General features: G+C 37.9%; 1 protein-coding gene across 4 annotated transcripts in view; it reads left to right on the top strand.

Annotated features, from left to right (window-relative positions):
• LOC110949532 (RNA-binding protein with multiple splicing-like) overlaps positions 1-17,885 on the top strand; it is a 47,560-nt gene that overhangs the window by 9,515 nt on the left and 20,160 nt on the right. For all 4 annotated transcript variants that reach the window (XR_007939631.1, XR_007939632.1, XR_007939630.1 and 1 more), the window contains exons 2-4: positions 10,753-10,830; positions 12,856-12,894; positions 15,809-15,871. Coding sequence is in view for 1 of the 4 variants with exons in the window: in XM_051943579.1 (XP_051799539.1) it covers positions 10,753-10,830; positions 12,856-12,894; positions 15,809-15,871 (180 nt within the window). In the remaining 3 variants the exon portion in view is untranslated. The remainder of the gene's footprint in view (positions 1-10,752; positions 10,831-12,855; positions 12,895-15,808; positions 15,872-17,885) is intronic.

Raw genomic sequence — 17,885 nt, 5'->3', positions numbered from 1 at the left:
AGTTAAAAACAAAGAGGGAACTGCAGAGGGGGAGAAAAGAGCGTGGAGAGAAGGAAAACAAGTCACCTACTTTGCTTCTCCCAGGTCATTTGTTTTAAATGTCTCTTAAAGGTTAACCTGTTGGAACATTTACAGAGCTGTAATTGTTAGCTGAAAGCACTTGTGGGAGAAAGAAAGGAAGAAAAAACAAAGAGCTCTCAGAGCTGGCTTGTGACGTTTGGTAAATCTCACGGTTGACCCCTGGCCGGTACAATAACCGAAGCCTGACCCGTGACCTCCGACCCCGAGCCTGAAACTTGACCCGCTAAACCTCGGCGATTAACAGAGTCATCCATTTGTGGTTGTTTGACACCTCTCAGGCCTGCAGTCCATCACTTTACACGTCCACAGACAGAGGAAACTTCAAACGTCAACACAGAATAATGTGATACAAGAAAATTACACAGTTTTAAAGCATTCAAGCCAGCCAAAATATTCACCAGCCTTGAGTCATTGTGGATAAGTTTGAAGCCATTTGGATAAATTTCAGGTTGTTACTGGAAGTCAAATGACAGTCACCTGTGTGATATGTGGGACCTTTTCTTTATGGCACTCTTAGACAGTTATTTTGGACAAGTTTCCAATCATTTTAGGCGTTTTTTTGTAGTTTTGGACATATTTTATGTCGGTTTAGGCGAGTTTTAAGTAATTTTGGACAAGTTTCATAACATCTGGACAAATTTCAGATTGCTACTAGAATTAAATCTCTAGTGTTTACTGTTTTGGCAGGATGTGTGAGAGAATACTGGATTTAAAAAGTCTTAATTTACATGAAAAAACAGGTCAAAACTGTATATAATGTCCACATTAAAAATCAAAGTTTTTATAACTAGAATGTTTATGCTTTTACATTGTGTTACCATAAAATTCCACAGTTAAAAATGTAATTATTTTACATAACTAAGTGGTTATTTTAAAGAAGAATCAACTATATTAAAGATTGAATAACGTTTTTGTTAACAGTTTTTTTTTTTTATTTTACTTTTTTAAAACTAGTTTCAAGTCATTTTGGACACATTTTAAGTCATTTGGACCGTCTGGATTTGGGGCAATTTCCAGCGTGACATGTGAGCAAGAAATGGAAAAAAGTAAAAAATGTATTTATTTTCATGTTGCCCACATCAAAAATCTTTGTTTTTACTAATAATAATTTGTTCTATTCCAATGTGTGACCACATAATTGCACAGTTTGAAAATATTTAGAACAGCTAGAAATATAATTATTTTAAAGATATTTGTTATTTTCATTTTTTGTTTTTTTACAGTATTACTCCATTATTTTTGGACAAATTTTAAATAATTTTGGACTAGTTTCAAGTCACGTTAAACAGATTTTATGTAATTTTGGACACACTGTATGTCATTTTTTTTAGTACTTTTGGGTAAGCTTTAAGTCATTTGGAAAAATTTAAGGTTATTTCTTTTAAGAGGCTCATTATTAACATCATTAGACAAGTTTTAAGCCATTGAAGACACAATTTGATTATTTTGTTGACGTCATTCTTCAGCTTTGAGGATGAAAGAGAACTTTATCTGTAAACACCGAGCAGTGACAACTCAGTGATGCAAGAAGTAAACCTGCCCTGAGCTCAACAACGGGCTTATGGGTGGACTTAGATGTTACTTCGGTTTTGAAATACGGACGTGAACCCTTAGCTTTGTTTTGATTTCTTGTGCTACATCCGTCTACTGTAGCCTCTGTTCAAGGTTGTCCTGCCACATCTGGCTTGAAGGACCTCTGTCTATTAACTGGCACTCGAAGGGGAGGGAGAAAGGAAACCCGTAGTAATCTTCTCACATTGCACCAAGGTCGCGTCCCTCATTTCAGCCGGAATGAACGGTCAAAAAAGGACTCAATTAAAGTCAGAGCCACAGAGTGCAGCAGATTATAATGAGACGTTCCAGGCAGTAGGTGGGACAATCTGAGCAAAGTCCACAATGCCGGCTGAATAGAAATTACACATGAATACGATGCGGCGTTGTTCAGTTAGACAAATGAGGCCCCTTCACAATGGCAGGAAATTTAAAATGCAACTTCTGAATGGTGCTCCAGTCAGTTTCAGTTACAGCGAATAAACAGGCGTTGTGTCAGCTTTGACTTTGGTAATTTAATCTTCATTTGATTGTGCTGATTGGCGAGTTTGAAGTCATTTTTGGTAAGTTCTAAGACATTAGGACAACTTTAAGGTTGTTTCTGGAATGAAAACAATAATCACCTGTAGGATTTGTACAACCTTTCAGCAGGACATGCGAGCAAAAAATGTAGAAATTTATATGTTGATTGTAAAAGAAAAAATGACTGAACTGTACATATTGTCCACATCAAAAACTAGAAAAGCACTCAGAGAGTGTAGACCTCCGCCAAGGATAGAGAGGAAAACAGGAAACCCATGCAGTAAAGGATCATGAGCTGAAATCGAACCTGCGTCTCTGACACAGTTATGTTTACGAATCACCTTCTTAACCCTTTAAGCTTCAGTCAATTCCAGCCGTTTTCAGTACAAAAAATCGCTAATATTCTATTTTTAAATTAAAAAAATGACAAAAAATACGGGGAATATTGGACGGGCATCACGAGGTGCATTTCCTTGAAAATGACCGATTCAGGGATTTTATACGACTTCAGGACATGTTTTGGACAAAATAGTTTACTGGCTTGTGTCATCTGGATGTAAAAGGTTGGATTATGGCCGTTTTTTGTGGAATCTTTTTTTGTGTGTGTAGTAATGAACCCGGAAATGTGAGTCGCGCTGTGTGCGTTGAAGCCGTGTATAGAGAACGGATGGATGAATATTCGTTTTTGTTGGACAAATGTGTTTTTCTCACCCGCTGTGGTAATCGCATCTGAAAGTGGTTTATACCGGCGGATTCATGAGAATCTAAGCTTTCCATCGGCGTATAGTGTTTGTATAATCGTGTTTGCAGCCGTTGGACATTCTTGAAATTCCTATGCAAATTAGTAGGTGTACCGCCGGCGGTACACCTACGACACACTGAAGCGTAAAGGGTTAACCAGTTGAGCTATCTGGACACCTTGCCCCAATTTGTTGGATGACATACTAACCTATGATGTTTTTGTCCTATTTTGGACCACATACTTAAACATACTAAAAAATTCAAAGTGATCCAGAATCCAGGATCCTTTCCAGATTGCCACCAAAATTAAATCAGCTCTTCCTCTTACCATAGTCTACATCCCCTCCAAATTTCATGTGAATCTGCCCAGGCGTTTTTGAGTTATCTTGCTAACAGACAGACAGACAGACAGACAGACGCTGGGTGTCACATAACCTCCTTGGCGAAGGTAATAATTAGTAAATGGAAATCTGATTGTGTAAAAGCTGTTTGGTGGAAGTTGGAAGTTGCTCTCTTTGTTACGGCCTCAGTAAGTGTTTTCCCTCACATCATGTTTTATTAGCACAAAAAAACCTATCTTATTACTGATATTTTTAGCCCCAGATGTTACAACACAATAGAACACAATTGTTCACTCTTTGTAGTGTTGCACTGGGGGATACATTTTTTGATCAAGTTTTTCTCGCTCCCAAATTAGATTCGAGTCATTTCAAATCTAGCAATACCCAATAACATTTTTAGAGAAAATACAAACTACAAACTTAAAGTACTGTAGATTAGCTGTAGCTCATTTAATACTGTAGCAAACAGAGGCTGGAGCACCATGACACGGTCTTCTGTGTCGCTTAATGACCCCTGGCCAAAATTTGGGGCTCAATTACCACATACTTTCTTTAAGTTTGATGATATTTGGGCTACTTTTAGGCTCGGTATCGTGTGTCTACAATTTACCAATATAAGCAGAAAGGGCACTGAATTCATGTTAGCAGTTAATCGAACATTGGTTGATATTCTTCTAAATAACTTGTAATATGTGTGACAGCAGATACAAAGGATCGCATGTAGAATCTTGCAAATACCAAACTGCTAAAAAAAATACCCCTCATTGGCTCTTTATTATTGCATGCATTTTATTGCTTCCAGGTTTCCATCAGTAGTATTTGTAGCATTGTACAAACTTAATTAATCACAGAACACAGCAGCATCAATAAACAAGTCATGTAAGAAACACAAGCAGCCAGAGAGACAAACGTTTACATTCTTTATTTTAATTTTATCTCTGAATGAAGGGGTTTTGGGTAAATAGATTTTGCCATTCGTTATCAGTCTTGGTTTTTTTCAGTAGCTTTTGGCTGCTCATAATAGTCTCAATATTTCATATTTATTTTGGAGATTGATCTTATAAATTACTGTTCTGCCTCTTTTAGTGTTCTACGAATTGATTTTATGGATTTTATCCTGTTTTGATGTTCACACAAATCATCTTTGTCAACTGTAGTTCTTTTTGCGCATGCTATATAAATAGATTGGATTGCTCATTCAGTGAGCTGATTTAGCTTTGACTCTACATTTAACTTTGGAACGCCATCCACTATTCTTGCATGGAGCTTTTAAGGCTTTTGGGAAGCAGGTTGTTGATTTCAGCAGTTCCTTCTGTTGCTTCTTGTACTTATTGACCAAATCTCATGCTGTTGGGGGCATATTATCTGCCCCAGGACTTCTTGTTCTGTAGAATGAACTTGGAACCGAGCAAACGGTTTTGCGTAATGGATAAGAATCTGAAATGCCTCAAAGCTTTGTACAATGCTGTTAGTACAAAGACACTCGTATATCTTGGGTTTAGGACGCTGATGTGAATGTTTTACCATTTCCTGACATTTTACGATTAATACTGGCAATAAGAAAGATGGATTGATGTTGAAAATAGTTACAGCTGCAGTTCCCAGCTTTCAGTTGTTATGACACATTAGAACAAAGGCTAGACCGACAAAAAATAAACTCCGAGTTGTAATAAATTGGCCTTTTCTCTCAGGACAATAACCTCAGCTGGGTTGTAGTTTGTGAGTTTCAAATCTGGAGCTAGTAGCTGGTTAGCTTATGCTAGCTGTTGTCCCCTGTTTTCAGTCTTAATGCTAAGCTCAGCTAAGATCGGGGATAAAATAAGGTATTTACATGCTGAATATAAAAGAAAATAACAGGCCAAGACTGTACAAAATGCCCACATGAAATATCTGTATTTTTACAAATAAGAATTTATTCTTTTACAATATGTAGAGATAATATGACACAATTTTAATGTATTTAAATCAGCTATTTATTTTTATTTTTGCAGTTTTGACCAGTAGCACTCTTGGTGTGCCAGTGTTATTTTTTTTGTCATTTTGGGCAAATTTCAACTAACTTTGGGCATGTTTTAAATCATCTGGACAAATTTCGGATTGTTTCTGGAATTAAAACCATGATCACTGTTTGTATCGTGCTTTTCATGGCAGTTCTGGACAAGATTAAATTCTTTTAAGACATTTGGAGTTGTTTTGGGCAAGTTTAAAGTTCTGTCAGAAAAATTTTGAATTGCTTTGGATACATTTTGAGTACATTTTTCAAGTCATTTAGGACAAGCTTTAACACATTTTGACAAATTTCTGGTTGTGTCTGCAATTAAAACAATACTCACCTGTATGATTTGTGGCACCTTTCAGCAAAATGTCAGCAAAAAGTGGGAAAAAGTATTCATTTTCATGTTGCTATTATGTCCATATGAAAAAACTGTGTTTTTACAAATAGAAGCATCATAATAGCATAATGAAATAATGAATAATAACAACAATTTCTGTTCCTGAAAGTACTTTTTAGAGTCATCCTCATGTTACCACAACAATTACATCCCCTGCAGCTATTACAAAACATTCGAACGCTGGCCAAACCTACAAAAAATACATTCCAAGTTGTAATAAATGGGACTTTTCTCTCAGGACAAACAGCTCAATGGGGCTGTTGTTATTTGTGAGCGTACTTTTCCTTTTTTTCCAGCCTTGCAGTGGCGCAAGAAAACCCGCAAGGCGCAATGATAGAGTATCAATAGGGTGGTGACCTCATCCGGTGCTTGCCGAGTCAAGGATCTCTGATTAGAGGTGCGCAGATCCCCTGGGACTCGCTGCAGAAGTGGCCTTAATAGGATCTGATGCTTTTGGCCCGAGGCTCCGTTCGCTGCTGTGCTCGGCCGAGGCGTTGCCAGGGAACTGCGCTGGTACGCCGGCTGTGGTAGGTAGACACTGTTGTTTCTGATAGAGGCCTCGCCTGCATGCGCTCCCCATAAATGGTCAATGATTCAAAGGCTCGCACCAGCCTTATGGAAATGCAGGCATGCGACTCACGGGGAACCAATAAAACAATAAAACAGCGGCGGAAGGTTTTGCTTCTTTGTTTTACAAATCTGCTCAGGCTCGACCTTCACTTCTGGTTTACTGCGTCGTGAAAGTTTGACGTCGCCTCACCTGGTGGCAGCATCGTAAATACAGCCCGATACTGTAATCAACAGCAGATGTGCTCAGGAGAGAGCTGTTGACACCACGCCGCACAAAGATCATATATCACAACAGCTGACGTCAGGAAGTCTCAGGAATGAGCTCCGCTAAAAGGCCAAGAATGTCCCATTGTTCCGCACGTTGTTGTGTCTGTCTTAACTTGTGCAGCTCTCAAGTGTCTATTAGCCGAATCAGGAGTTGATTCAAATAGCTTGGCAGGAGAGGATGGGGTGACTAAGACTTTCTAAATAGGTGCGCCAGCCTCTTTTTTTTTAAGGTACAACTCTCGCGTATCTTCAAATTACCAGTCCCGAGCATGAATCTGTCATCTCACCAGCACTGTGTGACATCAGATCCTCTTGCCTTTGGTTCATTTTGACAGCTCTTAGCAGCTTTTTGCAAACAGTTTAGAACGTGCCACAGCAAACGCAAATGCAGAAGGTGTTTTTAAAGCAGCAAATGTGTGACTGTATTCCATTTTTGAGAACACAAGTTATTGTCCGCATTGTAACAAACACAAGCTGTTTTTTTCTACAACTTACCCACTATTATCTGCTGTCAAACGCCTAGTTTGTTTTGAATTTTAGCCAAATTTTACATGCAGTTGTTAAATGCATGTAGTATTTTTACTCTTTCATTTGATGCATCCAGTATTGATGGACTTTTTTTTAAAGAAATGTCTGATTAATTAGCCAGTGTTTGAATTAAAATAAGAAAAAAGAAGCAGTGTAATGTTATGTATTTGCTGTTTTCTTCACGCTGGGTTTTTGAGTGATGCTGTCATTGTGTAAAAAAAATACTGTGTCACCAGCAGATCATTTCACCTCAGCTCATTTTGGCATCTTTTTCTGTTCATGTGCAAAAAAAAGACACTTCAAAACACTTTCTTGCTGTTCTTTTTTAAATGCTTCTATTTTTGCAGCTCTTTATAGTTTTAATCAGCCTCAACAGCTGCCTTGCTCTTGATTGATACCGCCCCGTCCTGACTCTTTGTTCCCACGTCGCTACATATAAGTCGGTTTATTTGAACAGACCTGCTGCAGACAGAAAGCAGTGTCGGCCCTGCGGGGTTCGGCTCGGCTCAGATAAGATAAGAGCGAAGGTGAGAAAGTGGTCGAGGTGAGATTTCGTCGGCTGGATGGGCAGTTTGGTGCTCGCCAGCTCCTGCTCGCCCCCAGTTGCTAAGCTCCTTTGTTTGTGTGTTGCTCTGCCTTTGGCTTCAGTGGTGCGTATCAGGTTACATGTGGGAATGAAGTGTAGTGTTAGTTCAGCAGTTCCTTTGTCCCCTGAGTTGTGAATCCACTATCTAATGAATCTGGGAGCTCTGACTCCACTCTGTAATTGCACACCTTCGTTTTTCTTACTCGAAAATCGGCCTTAAATAGAATCGGATCGCTGAATAAAACATTAATTTTCACCGTTGTGGTATTAATGCTGTTGTGTTGGGTGGAGTTTTTGATGCACACAGTGTTGTTTGGTTTTTTGACGTCTCCTCAGCACCGAAGCAATTATTTTCCAGCTTTAATTAAACTCCAGGTAGAACTCCTGATTAGTGCCTCTTTAGATAATACGGTTCTCTAAATGTATCTATGATTTCATGTCTGACCCAGTTATCCTGGTACCACTTTATTTTGTGGTTGTGTTGTGAAGCTTAAAAGGAGGTTAAATGCCTTAATGGAAGACACATGTTGCCGTCAGTGTGGTTTATTGTTTGAAATACCTGCGTTAACGGCTCTTTCCCGGACTGACCCTCCATTGAGGACATCTACAATTACATGCAACAATGGGAATTTGTTGTTTCACGGCCTCCAAAGTGCAGCCAGATCTGCATTCATTGGCTGTGACAGGACGTCTCAGCACCTGCGACTTGTGTTTGTGTTTTTGAAATGTTGGCGCTGGTGCTAATTTGTCTGCATTTCTGGATTTGGCAGCCGGTTTAGCATTGTTTAGAGGTGTAACGGTGCATGTATTTGGACCAAACTAATGTTGCCAATGCATGTTCGGAACTTTTTTGCATGTGCAGAACTCAATTTGTAACTACAACCTTCCGACTAGAGCTTCAAAACCCTCCACTTTCATTAAAGTCTGCTGTATTTGAATGCTACAGTTTCTCAGTTAAAGGGGAACTTTGGTTTTTTTCAACCTGGGGTCTGTTTTCATATGTCTTTTCATACATGTGAGTGATGGAGAAATGAATTTTCGACATAGCTCCAGTATTGAGCCAGGCAGGCAGCTTAGCAGCCCAGCTAGCAGCTCAGCTAGCGAAAAGTATGGGGCAACTTGCCCCCCCGCGTCAAAGTCCACCCTAACGTGCTTTTTTTCCCACACTGACCGGCTCGGATAGTCTCAACGAGTGTCCCACAACATACTAGAGATGAGAAGTGAACTAAAACCTCCACCTTACTTGGCGATCGCTATTTTTTGTGGTCTGTATGCAAATCTCAGGACGCTAGAAAGCAAATCTCGTTCCGAAATGGCGTGATTTCGGAACGAGATTTGCTTTCTAGCGTCCTGAGATTTGGATACAGACCACAACAAATAGCAGTTAGTGTGGGGAAAAAAAGCACGTTAGGGCGAACTTTGACGCGGGGGGACAAGTTGCCCCATACTTTTCGCGAGCTGAGCTGCTAGCTGAGCTGCGAAGCTGCCTGCCTGGCTCAATACTGGAGCTATGTCGAAAATTTATTTCTCCATCACTCACATGTATGAAAAGACATATGAAAACAGACCCCAGGTTGAAAAAAAAACGAAGTTCCCCTTTAACTACAGTGATGACAGAGGCAGATAGATTGGATAAAAGCTGTGCACTGGCACTGTTGAAATGCAGTCAGATTTTTATTCAACATTGCGTTACATCAGTGTTACAAGACGAAAAGCTAGTGCAATTTAAACCCAGTTCTTCATGGCATTTCAGCATTTTGCAGACAACTGCAGTCGTATTGATGGACTCTTTTGAGGAAAACACAGCATTGTTGAGTTTCAAATATAAAAAAGTAGCCATTTAACGGTTTGTTTTTGCTGTTTTCTCTGTACCAGATTTTTGCGTAGCTCCTACAGTTGCTTCAACTTAAGCACTGATGCTGACAATTCAAAAAAAAGCTAATATTGACCACTTTATGTGTCTAGGTGCCATAAAAGTCACTTTCTTATTAACCTGAGTCACGCTAGGAATGATAACCAGGTTAAATGTTATTTTCTGTTGTCATTTTGTTGGGAAATATCCATTCATTTGTTGCTGATTGTAGACATTAGGCTCATATTTGTGTGCAAATTGAAGTCCTCAGCTGGTTAGCATATGCTAGCTGTTTCCCTCTGTTTCCAGTCTTCGTGCTAAGCTAAGAGACGTAGGTGTGTCATCGATCTTCTTGTCAAGCAAAGAAAGCCGAAGTGTAAATAAAAGATTAAAAAGCTCAACGGCATTCTTCGCATTGTAGTGCACATTAAATATTAGCATGTTGCTCCCCATAGTTTCCAAAGCACTAGCAAAGTTCAAGTTAATCCATTTTCTGAGGACATGCAGTTCACTAGGTGAGTTGTACACCAAGTTCTGGCTTTAAAGAGTAAACCTGCGGGCCCTCTCCTTCTTCTGGACTTGGAAAATGTTCACTGACATGCAAAGTTCACCCTGTAGCTCTAATTCAACACCTAAAGGACCAGTATTAGTTCCTGAAACCCCTTTTCGGGAGTCAAATAGTGCAAACTCTAATGTCATCTGCCTGTTTTTTACCTCTATTTTTTTTACATTAGGGGAGTTTGTGTGCTTTTGTAACCTCAAAACAGAAGTTAATTGAGATTTCACAGTAGCACATGGAAATATTGAGGGTTTTTTGTAATAAACCCCAGTTATACCTGCATTCATTTCCTCCTGATCAGTGGACATAATAACAAAGCATAATCGCAACTTCCTTACCCGAGAGCACTTTCTAGAGTCATTCTCATGCTACCACAACAATTACATTTCCCTTTAGCCTGTCGCGGCTAACGTATACATTATAATTCCCCGGCAATGCCAGCCCGAGTTGAAAAGTTCAAATGTAAAACAGAGGCTAGAGCTGCGAGGGAGGATTGCCATAAAACACAGCAGGTTGTAGATTACACAGGAGAACACAATACACTCACTGTAGAAAGCAGCGTGATAGGGTGTGTTTGCTGAACTGTAAGACACCTCTATGTGGGTTTCGAAAGTCTGTCTGTAAATGTAACCCAGGTAACTGTTTAACTCGTCATCCTTTTCCTCATAACCTCATCTGTTACTGTCAGAAAGGCAGTGCAGCTATTTATAACCGCTGCAGGTTAATGAAAAATACATGATTTCTTTCTTTGTCTTCCTCAGGTCCGAACACTATTTGTCAGTGGGCTACCGCTGGATATAAAACCTCGGGAGCTGTATCTCCTCTTCAGACCATTTAAGGTATGTTTGTATGTTTTAAAGGAAGGGCGGCAGCTATTCTTAGCAGCTTTCTTTCCAGCAGTCAATGGGACCTCCATTAATGGTGATGAAATAAACTGCAATGGAAACTCTCCCGCAAGGTTCAAGTGTCTGTCATCCTAAAGCCGAGGTTCAATCACATCTTGATCCGCGGGATGCTTCACTGTGTGTCTCATGGAAACATGGCTCCATGCCTGCCGCACAAAAAAAAAGAAGAAAAAGCTGTTTACTTTACCCCAGAAACACCACTTTGTCACACAGAGTCCAGAAAGGTTTACTTCAGGTGAATGTATGGAGATGTCGCAAGTGTGTTTGGACGGCTGCCCGAGAGAAATGCAGCTTTGAAGCTTTCAGTGAATAATGGGACGATTGCTATGCATCCAATCCCTCACTTAGAGAACGCTCATGGTATGTGCTCCGAGTTAATGGTTTATATCATGAGTGTTGAAAGCAGTAAATCTTGATTAATCAGGTTAGACCCCACAATCCAATCCATATGGTCCTAATAAGAGCTCCATGACCCCTGAAACAACCGAGCGTAGTTAGCTGTGATCCTGGCATGCAAAGGAATGCAAAAGTTATTACCAAATGCATAGATTCTTGACACAAAATGACATTTTTCTTTGCAAGAATCTCTAAAATATCTATATATTGTTGTTGTTTTACAAAACACTCCAATAAATTGCTGTGAAAAGGCAGGCATCTTTTTGCAGCAGTATATTGTTTCTCCAAAATACTGTAAAAACTGTAGATTCTGGTGTTTTGTTGAGCAAGAACACTGTAAAAAGTACATCCGTTAAAAAAAGTGAAAGTCTGGCAGGAAGGTTGCTCAAGAAAAAATGCTAAAAACGCGAGAATACCTTAACATTCAAAACTGTGAAAATCATGGCAAATGTGTGTAAAATAATTACATTTTGTAGCTGATTTTAAATACAGTCAAACAGTGTAATTTCATGGTCACTCATTGTAAAAGAAAGAATTTTGATGTGAACATCATTCACAGTTTTGACTTTTTATTTCACCAGCCAACACGTAGATTTGCATTTTTTTCCTCAAATTTTACTTGATGTTATCGGGAATTTAACAAAGCAAGGAAGTCTGTGAAATAGCAGTTAATGTTAAATGGTGTATATATTTAATCTGAACTCTGAAATATCAAGTGATATTACAGAAAAAAGTATTAATTTAGGTGTTACCTCTAAAAAAATGAAATGCAACAAAAAACTAAAACCGATTGACCACAAAATTCCAGTTTACCATGTATGACAATGAAAGTATTTAAAAAATATATATTTTTTTTTACGGTGTTTTTACATTTTTGAAGTACTTCTTTCACATTTCTTTGTAAAGTGTAACAAAACAAGTCCAGAGAAAACAGGCCATAATTGTAAATAATGTCCACATCAAAAACATGTACTTTCAAAATATGTAATTCTGTTTTCAGAACGTTACAGTATTTTTAGGTTTTTTTAACATACTTTTTCGTTTTTGCCATTTTTGTGTGCCCCAGTAAAATCACAGAAAGTTTATTTTAAAAAATCCAAAATTGTAAATAATGTCCACATCAATAATCAGCATTTTTACAGTAAATCATTGTTTTGTAATGTGTGACTTTAAAATTACACAGTTTTACTATATTTAAATGTAATACAAATATACTTATTTTATAGATAATAGCCATTGTTTTCTTATTTTTTAAATATTGCAGTATTTCACAATTTTTAAAATTTTTTCTGACCCCCTTCCTTCCTGACAATAACAGCTTTTACAGTGTATATAAATACCGTTTAGTAATGCAAAGTCTAAATCATAAACTTCATATTCTACTGTAAAATACTGTAGTCATTTATCCTGTGAAGTAAACTGCAAGAAAAATAAAATGGCTAAAATACAGGTGACTCCTGCTGCCAGTTTTTTTGCTGTAATTTTACAGAAACTTTTCTTACAGTGTTGATACAGTGAAGCTTTTATTTTTTCACACTTGTGACATTTTTCTGTTTGTTTCAGGGCTACGAAGGCTCCTTGATAAAACTCACTTCGAAACAGGTAAATGACACACCGAGACACCGAAACATACAATGAAAATCAGTCACGTTGTACAACTTCCCTGTCACGAAACATCTTTCCTTTGTGCTATTTTTCCCCCTCTTGCTGTTATCAGCACTGAAGGATTAGCAGCCTTTTGTCAGGAAGTATCTTTAACAGCGAAACGAGTCGAGAGGCGGGGGGGAGGGAAAAAGCGTTGCACCGACTTGCCTTTGGCAGTCGACGGAGCGCTCGTAGCCGCAGACAGTCGACTCTGGTGGGATACGTGGGGATGGAAAGGAAAGAATTCAGAGGTGTCAAAGCGAGCATTTTGACAAGAGCAGCAGTGATGGTTGAGTTTCGCCCCCAAGGGAATGAAAATGAGCTCAGCTGGCAGGTGTCCACATCCAGAGTTAAGCAATTTAGCTTCATGTCAGTGTACTTATTACCACATTACACTGTTTCCCATAAAGACATGACATGCTCATTAGAAGGGTTTAGGGCGATTTAGATGGAGTATAATTCCTCTAAAACTGAGAACAAAGGAAAGATCTTTTTTTCTTTTAGTGAGAGCAAGTAAAGCCTCGTTGCACTGGTTTAGGATTTCCCAGTTTTTGTTTCATTGTGGTTGCATGCCATCATTAAAAATCAGAATGCGCTTAGTTCAGTTATTTTCTTACTTACTCTAACACTGAAGCTATAAACGTAATGTAGAGAATGTGGTCCGTGCAGGTTGTCTTATTGTCATTGTGTCACTTTAATTGTCAGCATTTTAAAGTCCTGTCTGGCCTTCCTCCTCCTCCTCCTCCTCAGCTTTGTTTTGCTCCTCGCTAATGACAATAAATCAATCGATCTCCCCTCTCAGTCCGAGAACTCGCAGCCATCTCCATATATAGCAACAGACCCTTTCTATTTATATTCCTGCTATGCCTCCTCCTCCTGACGTCTTCACTTAGTCTTTTTTTCTTCTTCTTCTTCTTCTTCTCACTCTACAAAATTCCCACAACCCTCGACTGCTGCTTGCAGATCACAGGCAGCGTCGCGACCCCACGGGAGCGACATGCTTACAGATTTTTTTTTTTACCTCTTCCACAGCATCCTCACATGCAAACACCACAAAAAGGTCCTTTCGTCAGTTAGAAACCTCTCAGATACACCTGCATTCTTGTTTTTTTCTGCTCTAACCAGAATATAAAACAAGTAAAATAGATGTGAATACCCTGCACCAACAAAAAACAAGCCAAAACTGTCCACAGCATTGAAAATCTGTATGTTTATAAATGATCATTTGTTCTTTTACAGCCTTTTACATTAAGACTACACTATTTCTCCTGTATTTAAAGCAGAAAAAAGTCATTATTTTATAGATACTTGAAATTACTTGAAAGCAAAATAATGTATTGTAAGTATTGAACTTTAATTTTACATATTTGCAGTTGTTTTGCAGATTTAAATGTAACAAAACTGTGTAATTTATGATCACACATTGTAAAAGAAACAAATTATTTGGAAAAATGCTTATTTTTAATGTGGACAGTATTCACAGTTTTTAATATTTAGTTTACAGCCAACATGTAAATACATTTTCTGTGATTTTTTTTTAAATTGCAGTTTCACTAAACAGAAAAAAATCTCTTTGTAAAAAATCTGTTTAATTTTTTTTTTTATAATTTTGTATTTTTTTTAACCATATAACAGAATTTTGCTTTCAAATGACAATAAAAATCCTTAAAATAATGTTATTATATTCCAGATTTTCCTTGTTTGGTTAAATTACAGATGATATCTATTGAAATAACAGAAGCATTTAAAAAAAAGAAAAATACAATAAAAAACATTGACCGCAAAATTAGTCACAATTACAGTCGGCAAAAAATATTACTCAGTTTTTTACAGCTTCTGAACATTACAGTATGTTTAATGTCTTTTTTTTGTGTGTGTAAACTGTGGAAAAAAAAGGCCAAAAAGTGTAAATAACGTCCACTTAAAAATCTGTATTTTTCTTTTTCTTTTACCATTTTATACAAATTTTTGATTGTGACTGTATTCCAACATTTCCCTACATGTTTTTTTTGCAAAATATATAAATACAGTTTATTTTCATAAAGTCTAGTCACATTATTAAACTGTAAGCCTCATATTGTACTGTAGGATTCTGTCAGGATAAAGTAAATTACAGGATTAAATACAAAACATTTATTTAATCAAGATTTAAGTCAGTCAGCGAAAACTATATAATTCAGTTTTTTTTTAACAGTTTTTGAATGTTACTATATTTTCATGTGTTTTTGTTAACATTTCCATCTGTTCCTGTAAAATCACAGGACAAAAAGTGCTTAAAAAAAGCAGGCCAAAACAGTAGCAAATAAAGTAATTCAATGTCTTGTAATGTGTGACTTAAAAATTACAAACAGTTATGACATGAAAAAACAATAGGGAACAGCCACTCCTTTTATTCACTCACCAGAATATAAAACAAGTGAAACAGATTCAAATTTGCTGCTCTGACAGGCCCCACTTCCAGCTCTTGCTTTCGTTCACCTTTAACCTCTAAATTCCCTCCTTGTTTGCCTTCGTCTTCCTTTTCCAGCTCTTTCCTCCCTCCTCAGCCCTCTCTCCTCGCTTTCCTACATTGCCCGTATTTGGGCAAAAAAAGTGGAAGCTGATTGATGAACTCTCTTTGTACAACGTAAGCCTCCGTTTTTTTTTGGTTTTTTTTCTGTTTCTGTGTCGCCACGGTTTTATAAACAGGGCAAAGAGAAGGAGACAGACGAGGAGGAGAAAGAAGAGGGAGGGTTGATAAGAAATGGGAAAAAAAAATAGATTTACAAAAAAAAAGAGAGAACATGTCTTTGTCAGTCAGACAGAAATGCAGACTCAGTTTTCTGCCTTAAACCATGTTTCTTTCTTTTGTTCTGTCTTCTTGTCTCCCCAGCCGGTGGGGTTTGTCAGCTTTGACAGTCGATCAGAGGCCGAGGCTGCTAAGAATGCCTTGAACGTAAGTGTCATGCCCTCTCAACCACCAGAATATATCTCTTGTGATGACTTGGAATCTGCTTTTGCTGCAAATGCACCAGATACGCAGGGATATCCTACATTTTTCCATCACATCTGAGTAAACAAAGCCCTTCTCCCCCCTTTAAGTTTCTGCTCCAGGAGAAAATTAGCTCTTCCTCCACTTATAAATAGCAGATATTGATCTGGGGTTTAATTTTAATCTGGCAGAAAAGCCTTGATGAGAGCCGTCCTCGCAGGGTTTTATTCAGCTTTCCTGCAGCAAAGTATGGATAGACTGTAACGAACCTTTTTATTTTCCCATTGTTGCTTCTTAAGTTTTCTTTCTTGTTGTCGTCGCGGAAAAAGATGTCAACTTTTCAGACGTGGAGATGCATCAAAGGCGAGGAAGTCATCGAAGAAGAAGAAGAAGAAGAAGAAGAAGGGAATAAAAAATTACCATCTTATTATGAGCCGACAACAGTGAGGCTGAGAATTGAACAGTGCTCTTGTTTTTCGGGGGAAAAAGCTCAAGTCCCGGAGGGTCATATGGAGATTTCGCAAACATCTATCTGCATATTGAAATATGGGGAAGAAGAAGGGAGTTTGTTTCCGACCATAAAACTTCTGGCTTCTCTCAGCAGCACCCGTTAAGATACACATTTCAAGGTGGATGCAGTTCAAACAGAGGTGTGCTCCGGCCTCATTAAATCCATGCACCTTATTATATACCGCTGCAGCCTCTACTGGCAGCAGCAGCGAGTGCACTGAGCCCTTTCAATCCCAGTTAATTCCCTCCCCTTCATGAGAAGAGTCATCCTCGCCTTGTTGCAGCTCAGCCTTGTTCTAGCCTGCAGGGACCAATCCAGAAGCCCATCTTTGGGTTTTTTTTTTTTTTTTGCGGCTGCAGAGAACTTTACTCTCCACGTTTCCACTGTGTTCTTACAGATAATCAAATGAGTTTAATTAGAAGCCGTTTATAGTCACAAACAAAAAGCAACGTTTGATTTAAAAGAGACGCGCATGTCAGAGGGCATTTAGCGGCGGCAGCCCAGGAATTTGGCAGAATATTTGGCTCGGTCGTCGCCGCAGACTTGGGGATTTGATGTCGCGATATTGAATTACAGTTACAGGGAGCATCGCGAGGTCTTTGGTGAACCACGCCAGGTTTGTGTCATCGGATTTTTGATGTTCAAACGGCAGCATAACGCCATAAATCCACCGCGAGCGCTCTTCCAAGTCTCACCACTAAGATTTTGAACCGTAAATTCTGTTGTAAAAAGATGAGATGAATAAAAAGTGACATTTCCAGATGTAAAATAGGGGCGAATGCGCTGCACTGACAAAAAACGGGCCAAAACTGAGCGTATCATTGAAAATCTGTGTGTTTCTAAATGGTCATTTGTTCTTTTACAACCGTTCACACCACAGTTACACCATTTCTACAGTATTAAACACAGAAAAATGGAGTACTTTACAGATATTTGCCATTATTTGAAAGAATTTTTTAGACTTATTTTACAGATTTGCACAGTTTTGTTTAATTACACATAATATGTTGTAAAATCAAAGACAAATATTAGTTAATCGGCATTAATTACATGTTGTCTGTTAAAAAAATCTCAAAACTCTACGTAATGTCCGTATCAATAATATGTGACCATAAATGACACAAATTTACTGTATTGAAATTAGCTAAAAATACCATTATATGACAAATATTTGCCTTTAAATACGTAAAAATACTTATTTTGATGTGACACTATTTGCAGTTTCTGTAATTTTTTTTACAGTTAACATGTAAATTAAAGCATTTTCAGGGATTTATATTTTTAATTCAACAAAACAGGGAAAATGCTTTTTTTTTTAAAAATTCAGTTTAAAAATTGTTTTACCATTTTCAACCCTTAATATAAAGATTTTTTATTTCAAGTAATGACAAATATATATAAAATAGTGGAAGTACTTATAAATATAACTTAAATATATATAATATTTAAGTATAAATATATAATAAC

Source organism: Acanthochromis polyacanthus, chromosome 23 (genome assembly GCF_021347895.1).
Source record: "Acanthochromis polyacanthus isolate Apoly-LR-REF ecotype Palm Island chromosome 23, KAUST_Apoly_ChrSc, whole genome shotgun sequence".
NCBI lineage: Eukaryota > Metazoa > Chordata > Actinopteri > Pomacentridae > Acanthochromis > Acanthochromis polyacanthus.
The sequence above is the reverse complement of the archived record's forward strand: the minus strand, read 5'-3'. Positions and strand labels throughout refer to the sequence as shown.